Source organism: Hemicordylus capensis, chromosome 6 (genome assembly GCF_027244095.1).
Source record: "Hemicordylus capensis ecotype Gifberg chromosome 6, rHemCap1.1.pri, whole genome shotgun sequence".
Classification (NCBI taxonomy): Eukaryota; Metazoa; Chordata; class Lepidosauria; order Squamata; family Cordylidae; genus Hemicordylus; species Hemicordylus capensis.
The window spans coordinates 36,486,643-36,507,641 of NC_069662.1; the positions used below are offsets into that span (position 1 = coordinate 36,486,643).

General features: G+C 49.7%; 1 protein-coding gene across 1 annotated transcript in view; it reads left to right on the plus strand.

Moving 5' to 3' along the window:
* The first annotated feature begins 1,088 nt into the window (after nucleotides 1-1,088).
* Nucleotides 1,089-20,999, plus strand: part of PRR12 (proline rich 12) — a 51,089-nt gene continuing 31,178 nt past the window's right edge. Inside the window, exons 1-4 of the mRNA XM_053260462.1 lie at nucleotides 1,089-1,833; nucleotides 12,294-12,406; nucleotides 12,964-13,125; nucleotides 14,845-18,332. Coding sequence (XP_053116437.1) covers nucleotides 1,748-1,833; nucleotides 12,294-12,406; nucleotides 12,964-13,125; nucleotides 14,845-18,332 — 3,849 coding nt within the window. The 5' untranslated portion in view covers nucleotides 1,089-1,747. The remainder of the gene's footprint in view (nucleotides 1,834-12,293; nucleotides 12,407-12,963; nucleotides 13,126-14,844; nucleotides 18,333-20,999) is intronic.

Sequence of the window (20,999 nt, forward strand, 5' to 3'; positions counted from 1 at the left end):
TCTTATCCTTGCTCTGTAGCTCAATGAAAATATAAATCATGAGTGATAATTTGGAAAATGCAGGTTTGTAAGAAGAAACCAGGCTACATTTCATATTGTTTTCTACACTGATATACAGCTACATATGAAGATTATGCCACCAAATTGTGCATTTTTGACACATACTGTATAGAAGCTAAACACACAGACTCATTTTCTGTAATGCAATTTAATGGATACATATACAATACAGGTTTACATGTACTTGTTGTATATCCTGTAATGCTAACCGAGCAAAGAGGCACCTCTTAAAGGGGTGATTCTTTTATATTTAGCATTTTTTTCAGTATGTACATGTAAGTGCCAGTTACAGAGTACAAATAGCATTGAAGTCTTCAATTGGCTTTCAAGCACAGATGCACATCCAATTTCCAGCACATGTTAGTGTATGCAGGTGTACTTTTTTATTTACACCTTTGTACATGCATGCAGGGACAATGTCATTTCACATTGTTAGATCAAGTGGGGTCTCTACCGTTCCACCAGAAGCTGACTGGGTCACTTCTGTAACATTGTAAGAGGGCTGGCATGTCTGAAAGCACTGGGTAAACATATGGCCAGGAGCCTCAGCCAATCGTGGCTCCTAAGGGTGAATTCACCACCTGTTTGTAGACATGTGAATGCCCTTCAAATGTTACAGACTGCTGCCCTGGCCTGCCCACAGTGTAATGTGTGAAGCAGCCCTTCAGCAGACATACTGCAAACTGCCGGTCATCGAGCAACGCTCTTCAATGAAACCTTCTCTGCCCTCTTCCCTCATTAGTTTGCTCATTAACACGTGGAAATAAACGTTCAAGGACCTGAAGAGTGCCCAGCGAAAGTTCTCACCAGCTTGAGTCTTTCTTTCTCTACCCCTCCACCCGTTCTGCCCCATTCCTTCCTTCCTCCTTTGCTGATCTCTGCCCTGGCCCCTTTCCATCCCTCCCTTCCCGCTTCTTCGGGCTCATCCCCCCCTCCCCATACTCCTCTGTCGCGCTCCTTCCTTCCTTCTCTCCATTCATCTACCCACCCTTCTTCCTCTGTATCCTGGCCGGACTTGTCCCCATTCCCCCTAACCCGTCGTGGTGCCTTTGTCCTTTCCCCTTCTTCTTGCCCATTCCGTCCATCGCTTGCTCGCCTGCCTGCCTGCCTGCTTTCCCCCGCCAATCTTCTCTCTGCTGCCTGTCTCCTTCCTGCTCCATTTCCTGCATCTCTCTTTCTCCGTCTCTGTCCCTTCCTTCCTTCCTTCCTGCCAGGCAGCCAGCGGCTGCCCATCCATCCATCCATCCCTCCCGTCCTCGGTCCGTCCACCATCCCTCCATCTCTCTCTCGCCCGCTCTCGCTCCCTCCTCCTCCTCCTCCTCTCCCCAGCACGGGATTGTGGGAGGAAGCGGAGCGGAGCGCAGACAGACGCCCAGCGAACATGGCTGCACCATGAGCCGCCTCCCAGAGGCTCGCCGCCGCCGCCGCCTCCTCCTCCAGCCGCCCCAGCGCCAGCGCCAGCCCGTGGCTTGAGCCGAGGCCGAGCGGGGGAGCGCCTCGGCCGAGGGGGGGAGGCGGAGGCGGAGGAGGGAACCCCCCTCCCCGATCCCCCCGATCCCCCCCCTCGACCGCCGCCGCCGCCGCCGCCGCGGGGGGAGGCGCAGGGGGGGCCCCAGACCGAGAGCCGAGAGACGGACCGACGGACCAAGGCCGGCCCCAGGCGCCCGCTCCCCGGCGCCCCCTCCCCATGGATAGGAACTACCCCAGCGCCGGTTTCGGGGATCCGCTGGGCGCCGGCCCGGGATGGAGCTACGAGCGCTCGGCCAAGGCCAGGTCAGGCCGCCAGGGGAGGCTGGGTGGCGGGGAGAGGCCGAGGGAGCCCCCCTCCCGGGCAGCGTTGGAGAGGCTGGGCTTGGCGGGCATCTAGGGGGAGAACCCCCAGCCTCTCCTTCGCTTGTGCACAGGCCGCCGCCTCCTTCTCTGGGCCTGGGAGAGACGGGGAGGGGGGAGAAAGTGGGGTGCGGAGCCCGGGGGCGGCCCCTTGCAGGGAAGAGCGCAGAAGGACACGCTCCTGCCCCTCTGCCTAAGGCATGGCATTTGGGGTGCAGTCGTGGGACTCCCCTCTCGCTTTGGGAGAGTTGCCTTGTGCAGGGGGGGAGACGACGGCGGCCTGTGCTTAAGCCTCTAGGCCATGCAGTGGAATGGGGGAGCGACAGGGGCACCCAGCCCCTCTGGGCATGGAGGGGAACGCGGGACAAGGTGGGAGAGACTATATGTGTACAAAGGGGTGTGGGGGTGTAAGGAGGGGTGCTGATCCTCAGTTTTTCCTGGGCAAAGCAACCCCACAATCTCTGCAGGGCGAAGGTGTTTGATTCCATGCAGGCGAGGAGTGTGTGAGAGAAAGAGAGAGTGTGTGTGATGGCTTTGGGATTTCTCTTCTTCCCTGCCTCTAGGGGTGCATGCATTGGAAGGTGCCCACTGGAGGGCACCCCTTATTCTATTAATGGAGGAAAGGAGATTGTATGTACTGCATTTCCTCCATCGTATGGGATGGAGGCCTCTGCCCCATACTTGGGAGCAGAGGATGCACTGGAAAAATCGGCATTCCTTGAGGCCCGTCTTTCTCCTGGATTGAGAGGGAGGAGCAACGTTAATTTCCCTCCCGCCATACACATTTAAGGAGACTGTGCACCTGAGGACCTTTTTTCAGATCTCAGCAGCACTATGCTGATGAAGACCCCCTGGCTGGTACCAAAAGAGATGGGCTGAGCAGGACCTCTGTCCTCACTCCCTAATTCACAAGGTTGTGGAACAACTTGGGTGCATCCTCTGTCTTATCCATATGGTTGGTTATGGATAAATTATGTGACACCGCCCCCCCCCCGATAATAAGTATGCAAATTAAAATGCCTTTTCTTGTGTGCATAGATGTCAGGTCTTGAAGCTGTGTAATGCAGGGACATACCTTGTGTGAGGCTCCTGCCAATTGAGGGAGGGAAGTACCTCTGGAAACCCCCATTATTCCCATTATCTCTGTGAAGTTGGGTGCCACGAGCTTTTCAGGCCCTGTGACTCCCTTCATGCTGTGCTTGTAAACTAGGGACCATATCCACTGCTGCTTGGGTGGTTTACACTGTGATGATAGCATTAGTAGAGGAGGGCCATAAAAGGTGGGACCCAGCAGAGGAGGGTGGAGCCCTTGGATTTCAGGCTTTAAACCTCCAGCCTGACCCTGAGGTGCTTCTTTCTGTTAATGTGAAGGGAATAATTATGAGGGGGTTCCACCAAGAATACATCTAATCCACCCCATTCACCTGGAAAGGTGGGAGAGGGTTGGCTGCCCTTGTGGCTGGAAGCCCTTTTCCTTTGTTGGCTTAACAGCATTGCAGGCCATTTCCTCTTCAAGCCCAGCAACCTCATTATCTTCTAGAGAAGGTTTGCAACCTGGCTTCTCAACACACAGCCCAGTCGTTCTCCCCAGAAATAGCCCCTTGAACCCAATAATCCTGCTCCCCTCTTGGAAAAGCTGTGGAGTCCAGGATCTTTATACCCAGCCATAACTCTGTTCCAACCAGTTAGGCCTTGCTTTCCTGCCAGAGAGCCCAGAAATGCTGTACCCTTGAACCCACCAGGCCCTGTTTTCTTCTTTCAGGAGCCAGGAGTCCTGAATCCCCACTCCTACCCCCACTCTTAACAGCTCAGGAAAGTGGAGTGTTCCTTATTGTTTCCCACTAGACTCCACTCCCTTCCTGCAACAACAAGGACTCTTATTTTGGCCGAAGAGGCCAGTTTGCTCCTTCATTCTCCTTCCAAGTCTTTCTGTTTACATAGGTGAGGGGATTTATCTATCTATCTATTTATTTATTACATTTTCTATCCCGCTCTTCCTCCAAGGAGCCCAGAGTCGCCCAGCAAGTCTCATGGCTGAATGGGGATTTGAACTCTGGTCTTCCCAGTCCTAGTCCAGCAGTCTAACCACTACACCACGCTGGCTCTCCAGTGTGGCATCTTGTGCCATATCACTTGCGCTTGTCCCCACCTCTGTGCAATTATTGCGTCTTATTTCACTCCCTAAATGCAAATGATGATGCCCCCTCCCTCAAAGCTGCATCTTAGCATTGGGCAAGGAATTCTTGTGTATACTGTTTGAGGTAACCCTCTGCTTGTTATCCTCTTGAGGAGAAGGCATTAATCTGAGGCCTGGTTTAAATGTGGCACTGATCTGGGCAATATAAGGCCCATACAAGTGTTCCCACATGGTCACCATAAATGTGCTTGCTATGTGTACTGTACGCGTGTGGTGTTAATGTACCAGTTCTCACTGCTCTGTGGTCTGGATGTGCTGTTCGAATGCTACTGATGCTGACATACTAATGATGCGCACATACTTGTTCAAATGAAGCAGTGGTTGCGTGGATTGCTTAGTGGGTAGGTGGTTTTCCCTGGCCCATGTCACCACCATGGACTGGCCCTTGAAGAACTATAGGAGAAAGAACTAGGGTTCTCTGGGAGTGATGTTGGGTCTAGTGGGTTAGTGTAGGGAATTCGTGGAGGCAGGATTCTGGAGCCATCTTCAGACATTATGTTGTATGAGTATAGAGGTGCCTGTATGCTCCTACATGTTTTTGTGTGAATGACTGTATCTGCATTCATTTATAAAACGGACCTGGGTACAGGCCCCATATAGGAAGTGCATTGCTGTACAAATACAGATAGGAAGGACATTGCTGTACCTGTGTTCAGCATAATGTATGAATACTTGTGTACAGATCTGTACCTGTGTGCACTTGTTGTACGATTGAACATAATATGTGAATAGGGCTTAACTGTAGCAAAATGGTTCATCAGATTCTGAGGATGTTGTTGACGACAATTCCCATAATCCCTAGCCAAAGGCCATTGCAGCTGGGATGCTGGGAGCTGTAGTGAAGAACATCTGGGAATCTCTGTTAGAGCAGTGATTCTCAACGTGTGGGTCCCCAGATGTAATTGGACTTCAACTCCCATAATTCCCAACCAAAGGCCACTGAGGCTGGGGATCATGGGAGTTGAAGTCCAATAACATCTGGGGACCCACACGTTGAGAAACCCTGTGTTAGAGGGAACACTGGCCAGGGCAAGTTCTTGATATGTGAGTGGGGCCGTGCAACAGTGGTTATCATGGGAGACCTGAATCTACACACGTATGTGTGTCTTGTGTGGGCCAGAAGGCAGAATGAGAACACCTAAAAACAGAGACATCTTTACTGTACATATATGTGCAAACACTGACCAAGCAAAACGATGCTGTGTTCCTTATCTCTGGTTTTTGTATGTCTCCCCCATGGAGTAATACCCCAGTGTTTACAAGCATTTGGCTTCTAAGCTTGTCTCCCTAAAGCATCCTTTCCCTCCAATTCCCCCCCGCCACCGCCCCTGGGACAAGAGCTGCCAAGGAATGAATCATTTTTATTGTGGTTCAGTTACATTTGTAGAGCCTTGGAGTAGTTGTGTTGGTGGAGTAGGGAGGCTCAGTATCTGTAGGACAAAGTTTGAGAATTTCTGGCCTAGTGTGTTAAAAGTGTGCCATTCTATTGTCTAGCGTTTTCCTCAATCTACCTTTCTCTTTCCTGCTGCCTTCAAAAGGGAGAGACCTTTCTGAAGTGCAGTGGACTAGGTTTCCTCTTGAAAGCATGGGTGTGCGTTCATTGTGATGTGTGTGGCACAGAGGAGTTTCTGCCGCCTTTGCAGCTTTTGTGACATAGTAGTAAGCATGTCTCTGAGTGCATGCAGAATACATTTCTGTCATATTCTACTGCTTCCCCTCCCCCCCCCCAATAGCAGGACTACCAATATGAGGTTGACTGTCAGGGGCTCTAGAGCAGAGGGTTTCCAGGTAGGCTTAAGCTCCGCTTCTTCTCTCTTTGCCTCTGTGATATGGTATAGGCCAGTTCTGTGACTGTGTTAACAGATGGATTTGAGGCAGCCTTGTAAATAAGTCTACAAAAGTTTCTAGCCCACAAAACTTGTATTAGCCTTTCCACTCAGATGTATGAACATTAATCATTTCAGGCACATACAGCAAACTAACTGAAAAATTTACTTCCTGGCCTGGTCATCTGAAGGCAGTTCTTGGTTATCAGGAGCAACCCACTCAGGGGCTATTTACAAGGCCGATTTCAGAGGTCATAGGTTGAGCTGGTGTGATGGAAATATGTGGTGGACCAGCTTGGTATCTTGGTATCTATTTGTGAAGTGGGGTCTATAATAGAAACGTAGGAAGCTTGCCGTATACCGAGTCAGACCATTGGTCCATCTAGCTTAGTATTGTCTACACAGACTGGCAGCGGCTTCTCCAAGGTTGCAGGAATGAGTCTCTCTGACCTATCCTGGAGATGCCAGACAGGGAACTTGGAACCTTTTGTATGCAAGGATGCAGGTGCTCTTCCCAGAGTGGCTCCATCCCCTAAGGGGGATATCTTGCAGTGTGATCTCTCACGTGCACTCACGCACACACACGCACATAGTCTCCCATTCAATTGCAAAGCGGGGCAGATCCTGCTTAGCAAAGGGGACAATTCATGCTTGCTACAAGACCAGCTCTTCTGGTCTTGAGATAATTTGGCAACAATGCCAGTTGTTTTGTTTCCTGGGGTAGCTTTGCTTTCTTGATCTATTGATTTGTCTCTCATTAATGTCTCCAGTTCATCACCATGCTTCTCTTGATCTTCACCCTCAAGAATCCACTGCCTGTTGCCTCATGAGTCCAAAATTTAATACTCTGCTTTGCAGATTGGCTGTTCTTGTGGCACTGTTAGGGTGTTGGGCAGTGGTGATGTGTGCATGCTTTGGCCTTGGCATCCTGTAGATGCTGGAGCCCATAGGGTGAGTGCTCCTTCTCTCATACATTACGGTTTTACTACCATGTGATTGTTATGTATTTTATCTCATAGTGTGAAAACATCTTAAAAACTCAGCACACTTATTGAAGTGTAAACTTTTGGGGACTACAGTCCACTTCATCACATGCAAGGTATATTTGCTGCTGCAAATCAATATGGCTACCCCTCTGGAAGTGGTTACCATGTCATAATGTGGCTACATTTAAGCATGCACAAACATGACTGTCTGACACAGACTAACATGGGGCTAGTGCGATGGGGAAGGGGTGGTTTTTTTTAATAATCTCTCCTTTCCTTTGAAGCCCACTGTGCCTCCCAAAAATACGTCCCTGAGGGTCATGCAACATATTGGGACATATTTTTCAGGAGGCGAAGGGGAGATCAGCAGAAATTGCCCCTCACTCTTAATGCCAGTGCTGCCTTAATCTGGATGTCAGCCATTAGGTGCCCTAAATACTTTTCTGCTGATCTTGCATGTGGTGTGCATTGGCGAGGTTACACCTGAGATTATATGTTGCCAGGGCTGTGTGCAGTCTGTGCTTTGGTCTTTAAAAAAAAAAAAAAAAGCTTAGTGTTCCCTCTAACAGGGATTCCCAGATGTTGTTGACTACAACTCCCAACATCCCCAGCCAAAGGCCACTGCAGCTGGGGATGTTGGGAATTGTAGTCAACAACATCTGGGAATCTCTGTTAGAGGGAACAGTGTTAGAGGCTGCTCAGAATTTGTTTCCAGAAAAGCTGTATTCCACAACTTTTATAAATCATGCCGTTTTGCATACATTTGCTTATTTTGCATTATGTGTGTAGCTTTAGATAATTAGGAGGAGGTCCAAGGAGCCATGTAAGCCAGTGAATCCTTTTCCAGTTATCAGTCTCTTGTCTGGCTTTGGAGACTTCACCAGGTGTTGAAAACTCTACAAAAAGGATCTCACAATAACTGTCCTTCATCCAATATCACATTCTGTGTCTGCACAGCAGCACAAACTACACACAGCACTGCCAAGTGGCAGGCTTACAGCTCTGCACCAGTGTTCCAGCTAACAGGGACTCCCAGATGTTGTTGACTACAACTCCCAGAATCCCCAGCTGAAAAGGCTTTTGCTTGGGGATTATGGGAGTTGTAAACAACATTTGGGAACCTCTGTTAGAAGGAACCCTGCCCTGCACTTTGGAATGCTGGAAATCCATGTAGTATGTTTATATCCCATGGCATGTCTGTTGTTTGGTGGGTAAACTCCTGATGTGACCCTGCCTTTGCTGCACTGTGTGCATTTTTAGACATCTGTTCTCCATGAGGTTCCTCCTTCTGCAGTTCCAGTTTCTGTTGCCTCTGCTTTCTGCCTGTGTGGCCTGGCTGTGTCTCCGTGTTGTCCTGTGTGGATTTTGCACCTTGTTCTGCAGGTAGTTGGTTGCAGCTAGCAAGCAGGTGTTATTGCTGTGCTGGCCACATGCTGTTCTATATGCACCTGCATCTGCAAGGATTCAGGAAATGCACTTGCATGCTGCATGTGTTGGTTGTGATATGCCACTTCTACAAATAGATGGGTGGCTCCCTGTTGTGAATGCATTTCATGCCATTTATGTTCAGCAGTGTGCTGTGTTTGTGTGCCATTTGGCTTATAAAGTAAGCCACTCTAAGCAATGGTGACAACCTGAGGCATGCATTTGTGCAAACTGTGTCTAGGAAACAGCATGTCTTTCCTTGAGCTTCAGAGCACTCTAGTACAGTCTAGTTACAATCAAGCTACCTTCTAGTAGCTTGCACAGTGTACAGAGAGTGGCTATTTTCTTTAAAATAGCATGTTTCTAGTCTTCATGGGGCTAGCGGTTATTTGGGCAGGGCTCCAAATAGATAAACTCATTTGGCAAATATCCTGGACACTCTCATGGAATCTCTTCCCTTTGCTTTACTCCTGCCCCCTCCCCAATCATCTCAGTTCTTCATACCAAGTCACTGCCTCCCACACCCTCCCCATGCCAAATTCAAAAATTAGGAAAAATGGCAGAGTTTGCAAATGATGGAAACTTGCCCAATTTGTATGATTTTTATTTCGCTTTAACAGGTGTGTCATTTTGTGGCTGGTGGCTGTGTCTTTGCAGAGAATACCCTGGCTCCCGACTTCTCTGGCTGTTGCACATGCAGCCTTGGCTTCATTAGCATGTGGCGTTTCCCCCCACCCTGTAACTTGTTGCAAACTCTCCATAGTCACACTCCATCCCTACAACTGAAAGCAAGTGCCAGAGAAGGGTTACTTTCAAGAGAAGAAGGGATTAGTTTACTGTTGTAGGCCAGCTTACTCTGGAAAGGGGTAGTGAGGTGGTACTTAGGTTTTTCTTTTTTAATCTGGGTGCAAGAATATATCCTTCTCTTAAAGGGTAATGTGTGTTATGTTTCTTCCTAACTTCTGCTCTTCTGTGTCAAAATATACGAGAAGCTAGAAGTACATTAACAATTTTGTAATCGTTTTGGCTGTGTGAATCTTGTGCTGCTTTAGACTGTTTTAGAAATGTAACCCTCCCTATCCCAATGGTTTGGGGTTGGTATCAAGGTGTGTCTTTATGTCATTCATCATCCTCAGACTATCCTGGTGGTAAGTCACTCTTCTTCCCAATGTCCTAGTGGGGAAACAGAGGCTAAAGTAAGTGATAAGGGCCCATCATAGTTTCCAGGTCCAATCATCTTAGCTGCTCTTCATGCGTTCTGGACCTCTGCAGGGTGTTACATGTTTCCTCTTGCAAGCAGTTATGTGGCGTGTTAGGTTACAGACCCTGTAGGCAAGAGCTAGTGTGTCCCAGGGGGTCAGAGAGTCATGCCTGAGTCTGGTATGGCATGGCCTTGGAAGAGTTGCGCTCTTTCATCCTCCATTTTCCACCTGTACAATTGGCGTAATACTAACGATTGACCTCGCCCGACTTGCAGAGAGGAATAAACTCAAGATCTGAAAGCACCTTGTACAATATGATCCACCTGAGAAAAGTAGTAGGTGGGCTATTTCACTCTGTAAATACTTACACCCGGATGTAGGGCACCATTTTCAGGTACAATGAGGGGTCAGGTGTACAAAAACCACCATTTGAGTCCTTTACTTTGGGTATTAGCGGCCAATAGCTTGATTTGTGCTTCCTTTACAGCTTCTGATCAGGAGGGTTTTCCCATCATCTACTGACCACTTAAGTAAGGGGCCAGAGCATTATCTGGAAAAGGCAGTGATCTGAGTTTTGTGCTAGCCTTTGCTGATTGAGAGGTAGCTACCTCTTGCTTTCTCTGTGTGTGTGTGTCTCCTTCTGTGCTAGGATGGTTCTCCATTGAACTATTGACACAGTGCACTGTAGCAAGTGAAGGACGGAGACAGTGGTGAGGGTGAATGAAAGAGTCTTTTATTTCCTGTTTCCTGTAACCCTTTGCAGCGTGGTTGCCTTGCTGCTGCTGCTGCTGCTCCTCCTCCTCCTCTGCAATCCATCCTTGCACGGCTGTTGTGTGTGGGCAAGCTGTGTGGAGCGGGTTGCCAGCACTTGTGGCAAGGTGGGCCTCCGCCTCGATCGCTGGGCCTCGTTTTTGGCTTTGCCACTTCCTGTGTTCCGTGCAAGGCCTCAGCAGGTAGCCTTGCTCCCGAGGCCAGGCATGCTGGCGTCTTTGCTAGTGGCTCGCGGGGCCAGCTTGCCTGGATGCCTCTCTGCAGAGCAGGGTGTGCATCCTGCCCCGCTTCTCCTGTCCCAGGGCTGTGCTTGCATTTCCTGCATGGCAGGTGCAGAATTGTGGCACATGCCTTGACACACACATTCAGCGAACAAATAACGGTGTCGGGTTGGTTAGGTGCTTGGAGGAGAGGAGCGGCAGCGCTGCCCATAATTAGGTGCATTGAGTGGTTCCCAAAGGGAGTCCGGGAGAAGGGAGCATGGCTTGGTATGTGGGAGCCCTGCGGGGCAGTTCTAGTGCAGTCTTCTTGTTTTCCCACCTTAATAGGATACTGTGCGGTTGGTTTACAGCCCAGTTCTGTGCATGTTTTTTGGAAGTCTTGTCTTGCTGTATTCAGTGTGACTTACTCCCTGGGAAGTGCGTTTAGGATTGCAGTCTCAGCGAGGCCAGAAGGAGAACGTCTGGGTTTTCTATTAGGAGCAGTTGAAACATTGGCTTAGCATGTGTATTTGGGACGCAGCAGACAAGGGGAATGACAAGGTGTTGAGAACCAGGAGTTGTGGCTTTTCTAGTAGTGGAGGCCAGGCAGTTGGGAGATAGAACCTCCCGAGAGAAGGGAAACTCTGTAGCTGAGAGGAAGGCCGCCTGAGCACGCATTGCTTTGACGGTTGGCTGCAAAACTGACCTAAGCATCAAGTCATTTTTAAAGGGTGGAATATTTGTATAATTCAGAGGAAAATGGGCTATTTAGGGGTGTGTCAGAGAAGGAATGCAGGTAAAAGATAGCAGTCAGCCGGGCTGGGAAGGGGAGTTGACCTGAGAGGGCTGCCAATGAGGGTGGAGAGATCTTGGCAGCACCCACGGCTGAGGAAGCAGGTCAGGATCTAGGGGAGTTTTTCTTTTGCAAGCTGTGTTTTGGCCTCTGGGCTAGACAGCTGCATCTTCCTGTGTGAGTGGGAGGCAGTGAGAGGGAGAAAGAGGAGGGGATGCAGGTCAGGCACAGAGGCTATGGGAAAGCAGGAGGTGGGGACTACATTTCCCATCATGCACCACTAGTTCCACATTCTGGTTCTCTTTCCTGCATATGTGGGTTGCTGATGAGAGGCGATAGGATAGAGAAGGGAAAGTATGTCCAGGGGTCTTGGTTATTTTTTCTGGGCATCTGGAATGTAGGGGAGAATGATCCCATGGTGGTCAGATTTCATTTCTGTAGCATGTTTCAATGTGGTGTAGCAGTTGGATAGAACCAGGGAAGTCCATTCACATCCCCATTCAGTCATGAAGCTCACTGGGTGATCTTGGGCCAGTCACTGCTTCTCAGCTTACCCTACTTTTCAGGTCCGTTGTAACAAGGATCGGTGGGGAGAACCATGTGTGTTACCATGAGTTCCTTGGAGGAAGGGCAGGATATAAATGGAGTAAATAAACAAATGCTTGCAGTCATTATTTCATCTTCCTGGGCATCGATATGCCCATTTTACAGAGAAAAGGCCAAAGGATAACAGTTGCCCTGGGCCAACTAAAGAACCCTTGCTTCCTTTCCCACAAAAAACAGCTGAAAGAAATACCACTCTCCATTTCTCACCTTCAGTCACTAATGCAAATGTGAATAGTAAGCCTTCCATCCAAAAGCTCTGAAGAAGCTCTTTTAACCAGCCTTTTGTGTGAACAGTCAGGATGTTTAAAGTATTTAAGTGCCTTGAAACAATCTTGACTATACACCCTGGCAAGCGGCCAGTTCTGACTGCCTGTCTCTCTCTCTCTCCCTCCTTTAGCTTGGTGTACGGCGGATCCCGAAGCTCACACCCAGACACAGATATCTTGCACCGCCAAGCATACGCCACCCCTCATCCTTTACAGGGCTACGCCACAAACCACCACCCGGCAGGTACTGTTCTCGGTTTCTCTCTCTCTCTCTCTCTCTCCCCCCCCCCCCGCCATTCTGTGTACTTGCATGTTTTTACACTCCCCCCTCCTTTTCTGTCCTCTCATTTTTGTAAGCAAGCGCGAATGACCACCTTACCTGGCTCCAGCTTTACTTTGCTTATTATGCTCCACCCCTTTGATTCCATAGCCTCTACCTGAGCTGATTCTTCTAACCGTTAATGGGTTACTGGTCCCATCTCCAGTTTCTTGTCTGTCTTTCATTTCTTGCTTTTCCTGACTCTCTTTCCCCAGCAACCACCTGCCGCCAGCATCTCATTTCCCCCACTTCGCTCTGTGCATGCCTGGCCTTTGGCTGATTTCCCTACCCCGCTCCAAAGAAAACTTGGCCAGTCTCTGAAGCCAATGTCTGTCTGGTTTCTCCATGGTCCCTCTAATAACCATCATGGGGCTCTCTGCTCAGCCTCTTTGGATGTATTGCTTATGTGTTTTTCGTTGACTTTCAGCACTTCATCTTCTTTCTTTCTCTCTCTCTCTCTCTCTCTCCTCCACTCATTTCAGGTCTCTCTGGCCTATTCGAGACAGGGCTCCACCATGCCAGCAGTGCCACCCCGGACGCCTCTGTCATGAACCTCATCTCGGCGCTGGAGTCGCGGGCACCGCAGCCTGGCCCTTCCGCTTCCTCCCTGCTCTCCCAGTTCCGGACCCCATCCTGGCAAACAGGTAACTTACTACTCCAGAGTATCACCCAGGTTAGCACTGAATTGCGGGGGGGGGGGAGGTCTTTCATTTGGTTAGCTTTTGTGGGAGGTCTTGTGTTGATGAGCTAATGTGCCTTTGATGGTAAGGAACCGGTTTGAGATATGAAGGTTTGGAGGAAAATTACGGGGGATGGAATCAGTCTTCTCTGTAACAGGGATTCCTAGATGTTGTGGACTACAACTCCCAGCATCCTCAGCTGCAGTGGCCTTTGGCTGGGGATTATGGGAGTTGTAGTCCACAACATCTGGGAATCCCTGTTACAGGGCACACTGGACGGAATGCAGTTTATTTGTTCATTTTGTATACCGCCTTTTAAGATAAAATCTTTACAAAACGGTGCACAAAGAATAAAACCAAGAGCTACAAAATATAAAAGGGAAGAACAAACAACAGCAGCAAAACATCTCAGGGAGTAGTCCAAAAGACTACTAAGTTTCAGTAGGACTTCCTCTAGTAAATTTAGTCAGGATGTCAGTGCACAGAGATGAAAATGAAATTTCAACATTACAAACTATTGGTCTTTCAGAAACTGATTCTGACTTAAAAAAGCAACTTGAGATGGTAGCATTTTTCCAGGCAGTATTTTTTGTTGTTTAAATGACATGGTAGAGGTCACAAGGATTGTGGCTAGTCGTATGTATTCTTATTCCACTTTCCCCTCTGGTAAAAAAGTACAGGCTTTTGTATTGATCCTTCTCTTTCTAGATAATGCTTACAGTAAGGAAAGGAACCACCTTAAGTAGCGCAGCAGGGAAATGCTTGACTAACAAGCAGAAGGTTGCTGGTTCGAATTCCTGCTGGTACTATATTGGGCAGCAGCGATATAGGAAGATGCCGAAAGGCATCATCTCATACTGCATGGGAGGAGGCAATGGTAAACCCCTCCTGTATTCTACCAAAGAAAACCACAGGGCTCTGTGGGCACCAGGAGTCAAAATCTACTTGACGGCACACTTTACCTTTAAGGAAAGGAGACTTTTCTCAATCCAGATAATAAAACTGTCCATTTGTTTACTATCATGCTGATGGTTTACATTTTCAGCTCCCATTCCCGTTCTCCCAACTAGCAAAAACTACCCAAAAAGATGTTTAGGCACCTTCAGGTGCAGCAGCTTGTTGCTCCATCTCTATTATGGAGTATATTGGTATTTATAGTTTGAATAAAATGAAGGCCGTTATACCTTTTAAATTGCATAAGTATACTGCACACCACAGTTTTACGTGCCAAGTTATACATAGTATCTTTTAGGTTCTTAAAGTACTGAACTAAATTCTGATGATAAAATAAATATTGTATTATATAGCTGGTTTTCAAAAGGAAAATATATGCACATAGGGGTGGGAGAATCCTTCCTCCATAGCTTCAAAATTCCCAGAAATTCTACATCTCAAGACCATCTTGCCTTTTAGGTGAGAATCAGCTGTGGTGTTGGGTTATGATATTTTGAGTCGAACAGGCCTTCGCTGTGGTAATCCTGTATTTTACGTGAGAGGCAAGCCTGTCTTGTGGTGGTGCCTTCTAGGAGGATGTTTTGTTGACCCTTTGGGTGCAGCTTAAGTCTCCTCATTACTGCCGCTCACTGAGAAGCTGAGACTTGGTGTCTCCTTGTGTGGGTGGCCTATAATTTCTGAGACTTTGACCAGAAGCACCTAACTTGACTCTCCCTTCCTTCCTCACAGCCATGCACACTCCAGCGCCAGCCGAACTCTTCATCTCGGGGGCCCTTCCAGGTTCCGGCACCTTCCCCTCATCGTCAGCCCTCTCTGCTTACCAGCACCCCGCCTCTTTCAGCGGACGCAGCTTCCCCGTCACCTCCTCACTCACCCTGCAGGACGCCACGTTCAGTCCCACCTCCAACGGCCTCTTGTCCCCTCACGACCCCTTGCTTCACATCAAATCCTCTCAGCCCAGCGTCCCTTCGTCCCTCAGCTTTGACCGGCTGGGCAGTGCAGTGTTGGGCACAGGCTTGCCCTCTCAGAGCTCCGCGTACCGCAGTGCTCAAGAATCCGCTTCGCGGCATCTCCCATCCCAGTTCAACCTCCTGTCATCCTCGCTGGGGCCGTCGGACCAGACGTCCCAGCTTTATAACACCTCTGTCTTCTCCAGCTCACCTGCCTCCTCCATCGAGCGGGCGATTCCCCGGCAAGATAGCGTGATCAAACATTACCAGAGGCCCTCCAGTGCCCAACCGCAGCTACCTGCCGCCCACTCCCTCCAGCACTACCTGAGCTGTGGAGGTAGCTACCAGCAGATGCCCCACCGCTCCAGTCTGTCCTGTAGTCCCCTGGGTGAGCAGTCCCCCGCCAGCAGCGAAGGTTCTCAGCAGCAGAAGACTCCTCAGGCCACACGGCAAGAACCTTCCCAAAGTTACCGTCCCATCATCCAGTCCCCTGGCTACTCCGGCACAGCCTCCTCTTCCAAATCCAAGAGCTACTCGGCCTCCCGCCAGCCACCCCGTTCCACAGCCACGCCCAAGTGCCAAAGCAACTATAGTTCATCCACGCCCAAGCCCAGCTCCGTCATTGCAAGCCAGTCCCAGGCCTACTCGCCCGGGCAGCCCCAGAGCCTGCTTTCCATGAGCCAAACGCAGAGCTACTCTGTCAGCCAGCCGCAGAATCTGTCTTCGGTCAGCCAGGCCTCACAAGGCTTCAGCAGCAGCCAAGCCCAAGACCTCACGAGTGTGAGCAAGGCCCAGAGTTACTCAACAGCAGGGCAGGCCCAGCAGGGTCAGGCCGGTCAAGGCGGGCAAGGACTACAAACGTGTCAGAATCAAACTTACTCACCTGAGCAGCTGCAGGGCTTGTCATCTGTCGGGTACAGTGTCCAGGCCGAGCCACACGTCTCTGTCAGCCAGACACCAAGTTACGTACCGGCACATTCACAAGGCATGCCCACGGCCAGCCCGTCACTGAGTTACAGCACTGGCCACTCGCCCGCGATGCCAGGGCACAGCCAGTCCATCGGCTATTCACACAGCCAGAATCTTCCAGATGCGAGCCCTTCCCAGATCATTCGGCCTCTCCAATCGCCCACCACGAACCGGCCCCAGAGTGTGGCATCACCTGGGCAGTCTCAGAAGTATTTGACTTCTGTGTTGTCTCCTTCCTTCATGCAGACGGCTCACACCCAGAGCTACCAGAGTTCCCAAGGAGGAATGGAGAGGGCGTCATCGTATGGTAAAGCCAAGGCCGACTCGGACCTGCTGTCGTCCGAGCGAACGGAAGACGAGGAATTCTTGATCCAGCACCTGCTGCAGTCGCAGAGCCCACCAAGAGTGCCCAATGAAGGCATGGTAGAATGCGAAGAGCGGGCTGGTAAAGGGATGGGGTATGAGCTGAGCAAGACAGAGGAGCGCTACCACCTGCAGAGTGTCATCCGGACCAACTCCAACTTGGACAACCAAGGCCTCGAGATGTCCCTGCAGAGCCTAAAGGACAAGAAGAAAGGAGAGAGGCCCAAGGAGTACCCGCACACACGCTCCACGCCAGAGTCCTTGGCCACCTCCGTTGTCCACTACAGCCATCAGGCTGGCTCCATGGACTCTTACGGACAGGACATAAAGAAGTCGGTGGAGCAGCACCTCCAGGGTGGTCACATGGACGCTGGCGGCAAAGAGATGTCCCAGGCCCACTCGTACCTGCAGAAAACGCCTGAACATGCCTCCCAGCCTCACCCCATGGAGTCCCATGGACTGATGCCTGGGCAGCAGGGTGGCACGTTGATGTTGGACTCCCCTCCCGATCTGCCCTCCCTCTCCCTTTCGCAGCAGCAGCAGCAACAGCAGCAGTCTCAGCTGCTCCAGTCGGTGCTCACTCACACCCAGAGCCAGCTGCACTCCCGTGGGAAGGTTCGCACCCCACTGGACGTCCACCTGATGGAGCCTCAGCGCATGCACCAGGCCGAAGCGCCCTCGCCACAGCTGCAGATGCAGGCCTTGGAAGCCCACCTGCACCAAGCTCACGTGCGTTCCCAGAGCATGGAGGCGCAGCTCCTTGAACCTCAGCAGTCCCCGCAGCTCCAAGGCCAGCTGCAGACAGAAAGAATGCAGTCTGAGGGCATGGAGGTGATGCCGCAGGGCAACCTCTCCCAGTCTCAAGAGATCCAGGACTTCTTGGAGCCCGAGTTGAGTTTGGAATCCCACCTGGGGCAAAGTGGGGCAGTCCAGACTCAGCAGCATCTCCTTCCTGATGCCAGCTTGGACCCAGATTCCTCTCAGCAAGTCCCTCAAGGCCAGCTGGAGGGCAAGGACCAGTTTGAGAGCCCCAGCCCCCAAGGGGCCAAGCAGCGCTTTGTCCCCCTGACTTCCATCTGCTTCCCGGACTCTTTGTTGCAAGACGAAGACCGTAGCTTCTTCCCGGGCATGGAGGACATGTTTGGGCCTCCCCCTTGTGCTGGGGATGAGTTCCCTAAGCCAGACGATGGCACCCAGGGCATGGAGAGGGGCGAGGGGATGAAAGGGGGTGGCTATGACATGATGCCAGGAGGACAAGGGTACCAGAGCTACTGCCCCTCGGAAAGTGGGGATGGGCAGCACTTGGGGTTGGATTCCGTGTCGGTGAAGCACGAGCTGCCTTCGACAGTCAATACAGAGCAGCTGGGCCTCATTCAGTCTGGCCAGCACGGGACGGCTCCCGTTTCTGAATCCAAGTCGGGTCTGACGTCGCCGATTTTTTGCTCCTCCAAGCCCAAGAAGCTGCTGAAGACCTCCTCGTTCCATTTGCTCAAGAAGCGGGAGCCGCCTTTCCAGCCCCCTAAAAAGAACTATGCCCAGGAGTATGAGTTTGAAGACGACGAGGACAAAGAGGACGTGCCAGCCGACATCCGTCTCAATAGCCGCCGCTTGCCCGACCTCCTGCCTGACCTCATTTCTAGCTGCCGGACCAACCGGACCAGCCTCAGCCCTATGGGCGACATAGACTTCTGCCCGCCTAACAGTGGCCTCATGGAGGGGCCCAAACGCCGAGGCCGCAAGCCCACCAAGCCCAAGCGAGAGGGCCCGCCTCGCCCCCGCGGGAGGCCTCGCATCCGGCCCCTAACTGAACCGCCCCATGGCGTAGCTCATGACGGCACCAAGAAACCCCGTGGCCGGGGGAGAGGGAGGGGCAAGAAAGCCGGGGAGGAGGGGGTTGAGCCAGGAGCAGGCTTGGAGTCCCTCAAACCGCTCAAGGTAAGCTGGGATGGTGAGGTGATGGGGTTTATCTGATCAGTGGCCGAGCCTATGGTAGGAAAGGGGATCTTCAAAGGGGTGTCAGAGTAAATGGGTAGCGCCTGGGCCTTTAGTATTTATTTATGTAATTGATTAATCAATTTAAAGACCGATTAGTCAACTAAAAAGATGCCCCTGATTAATTGAGCAGCAAACTTAAAATAATAATGATTTTTTTTAAAAAATACAAGCACTTAGAATTGCAGAGAAGCATCTGCTAAGATGGCGTTTGCAGTTGTGTGTGAAAAACAAAGGAGGCAACTATGGCATTTTACCCATATACAAATTTCAGTCAGTGGATAATTCATATGGGTGTAAACGGATTGATCAGCCAAGGTTTATTTGTTGTACAGTAAGTAGCTATGGCAGAGAGAACTGGTAGGATGTGTGGTTTCTGGTTTGGTGTGCTGTCTCAGATGCAGAGTGAACTAGTGGAGTAGATGGGCTCTGAATGAATCCTTGACTTCTTCAGACTGGTGCACACATATTTGTGACGGTGCTGTTACTGGCAACAATGGCACCTCCTTGATCAGGGCTCCACATGGCTGCAAGAATATTTGAACCTGCTTCCCAAGTGGACTAGCTTATCTGTGTAGTCAGTAACACAGCGATGGCAATGGCTCTAGTGAAGATGTTGCACAGACGTTTTACTCGCGACACCGAGGAGAGGCAACCTTCGTTCTCCAGCTGTTGTTGCATTACAACACCCATCATCCCTGGCTATTGGCCACTGTGGCTGGGGATGATGGGAGTTGCAGTCCGACCTCAGCTAGGGGCTGGTTCAGTTCTGCGCAGCACTATCATGGTGGAGGTTATCTTGTGGGAGCGGCCATACTGCTGCTGATCTGTGTGAAGCGGCTCTTAGAATCCATTGCATTTGAACTGGGTAGAGGAATTGTTGGCTCCAGAGATCCCTTAAGGATAATGAGCCTGTGAGAGCTAGCTGATGTGGTCTGTGGTTGCAGCCAGAGCTGTTCATACATTGCGTACACATTTACAGAGGAAATTCAAGTTCTGTGCTCAAAGTAAGAGTATAGGGATTAGTAATTTATGCTAATTTGTGGTCACTGTGCTGGGCTTTAGATACCTTTAGATTTTTTCAAGTCCAGCCGACACCTTCCCCTACATGTTTTTGAAAAAAAGGTCATATAGAGGGAGGGAGATGAGCAGAATTCTTTTGTGCTTCTGAGCACATGAATTTTTGCATGGAATTTAGCAGCTGTCGTGGTATAAGAGTTGTAGAGGGTTGGGTTTTTAAAGGTTTCTTTTTAGCCCTCTTTCTTACCTCCCCCCCCCCCCATCTGAGCCATTATTGTTTCAGAGATAATTTTGAAAAGATGTGCATGGTGTCTGCAAAAAGGCTCCCGAGTTCAGGGGTGGAACTTGCTATGGTTACATATATGCCTCCTGACTGTGGCCTAAAGTCATTTCCCTGTAACCATATTTATTTATGTATTCAGTTTATATACCACCCTTCCTAAAGTGGCTCAGGGCCGTTTACATTAAATAAAAAAATAAAACCATTAAAATCAGAAAATTAATGAGATATCATTAAAATTAAAACCAGATATCATTAAAAACCAGGCTAGAAAGATGAGTCTTTAAGGTTCTCCTGAAGGCCTGCAAGGAAGATATATTTCTTAAATACCCATCCTTTATTCATACCTTTTCCTCCTGCTACCATATATCATACACTATACCTCTTTGAAAGAGCCAGTGAAAGGCTACAAACAAAGCATACAGATTTGGAGGTACACCAATATGGGATTGCCTATTTTGACTGCAAAATATTTGGGTTTTTCTTTGGTGTAGAGTGCTGTGCTTTGATGCCAAAAGGAATTGTGTTTGTAAAATCGTCATTTTAATTGTGTTCATATCAGAAGCGTAGTGTTTCGAACATGTTCATCCTTTAAACTAGCTTTTATGTTTTTTTTAAGAACTAAACAGTACAATTGCATAAGATTTGGAAAGTTTACTATTTGTAAACAGTAACTGTAGCATAGTTTTTTTCTTGGCAAGGAATTCAGGTTTCTTGGTGCAGAACACTCCCAGACCTGGATGGTAGGGTCTGTGGGTGGCAGAGTCCTGGACTGTGTGATCTCTGTGTTGAAAATTAATAAGATGATAAGGTGACCATTTGAGGACCAGTGAGTGGAGAGGTTATGCGTTATTCATAGGCCTGTGTATGCCACGTGTTTCCACTCAAGCACAGAATCTTACGTTTGATGTGGAATTTGGTATCCTGAGAACCGCAGAATTCATTTTAAAAGGGAGGTATGTTTCTAGTCTTTGTGACAGTGTAGAACAGTTTAGAAATGGGTGGTCTGTTTCTGCTGGAGGATCAAAACCAGAGATTAGATGAGCAAGGCTTCCAGTTAGCTGTAGGTGGCTTTTGATGCCCTTTTGTTTCCTTCCTGTGTGATCCTACCCATGGTCACAGAACTCTTAGTCATTCTTCTCTCCTTCTACTCCCCTCCCGGCTAGGGTGTTTTGGGGGGGGACGGGGGGACGGGCAGGGGTTCTGATATCCAAGTTCTGAAAACTTGGATATCATCCAGGGGTTCTGAAATCCATAACTGTGGAAACAGAATAAGTTGTGCAAATCTATGCAAAGTATCTTTGCATAGA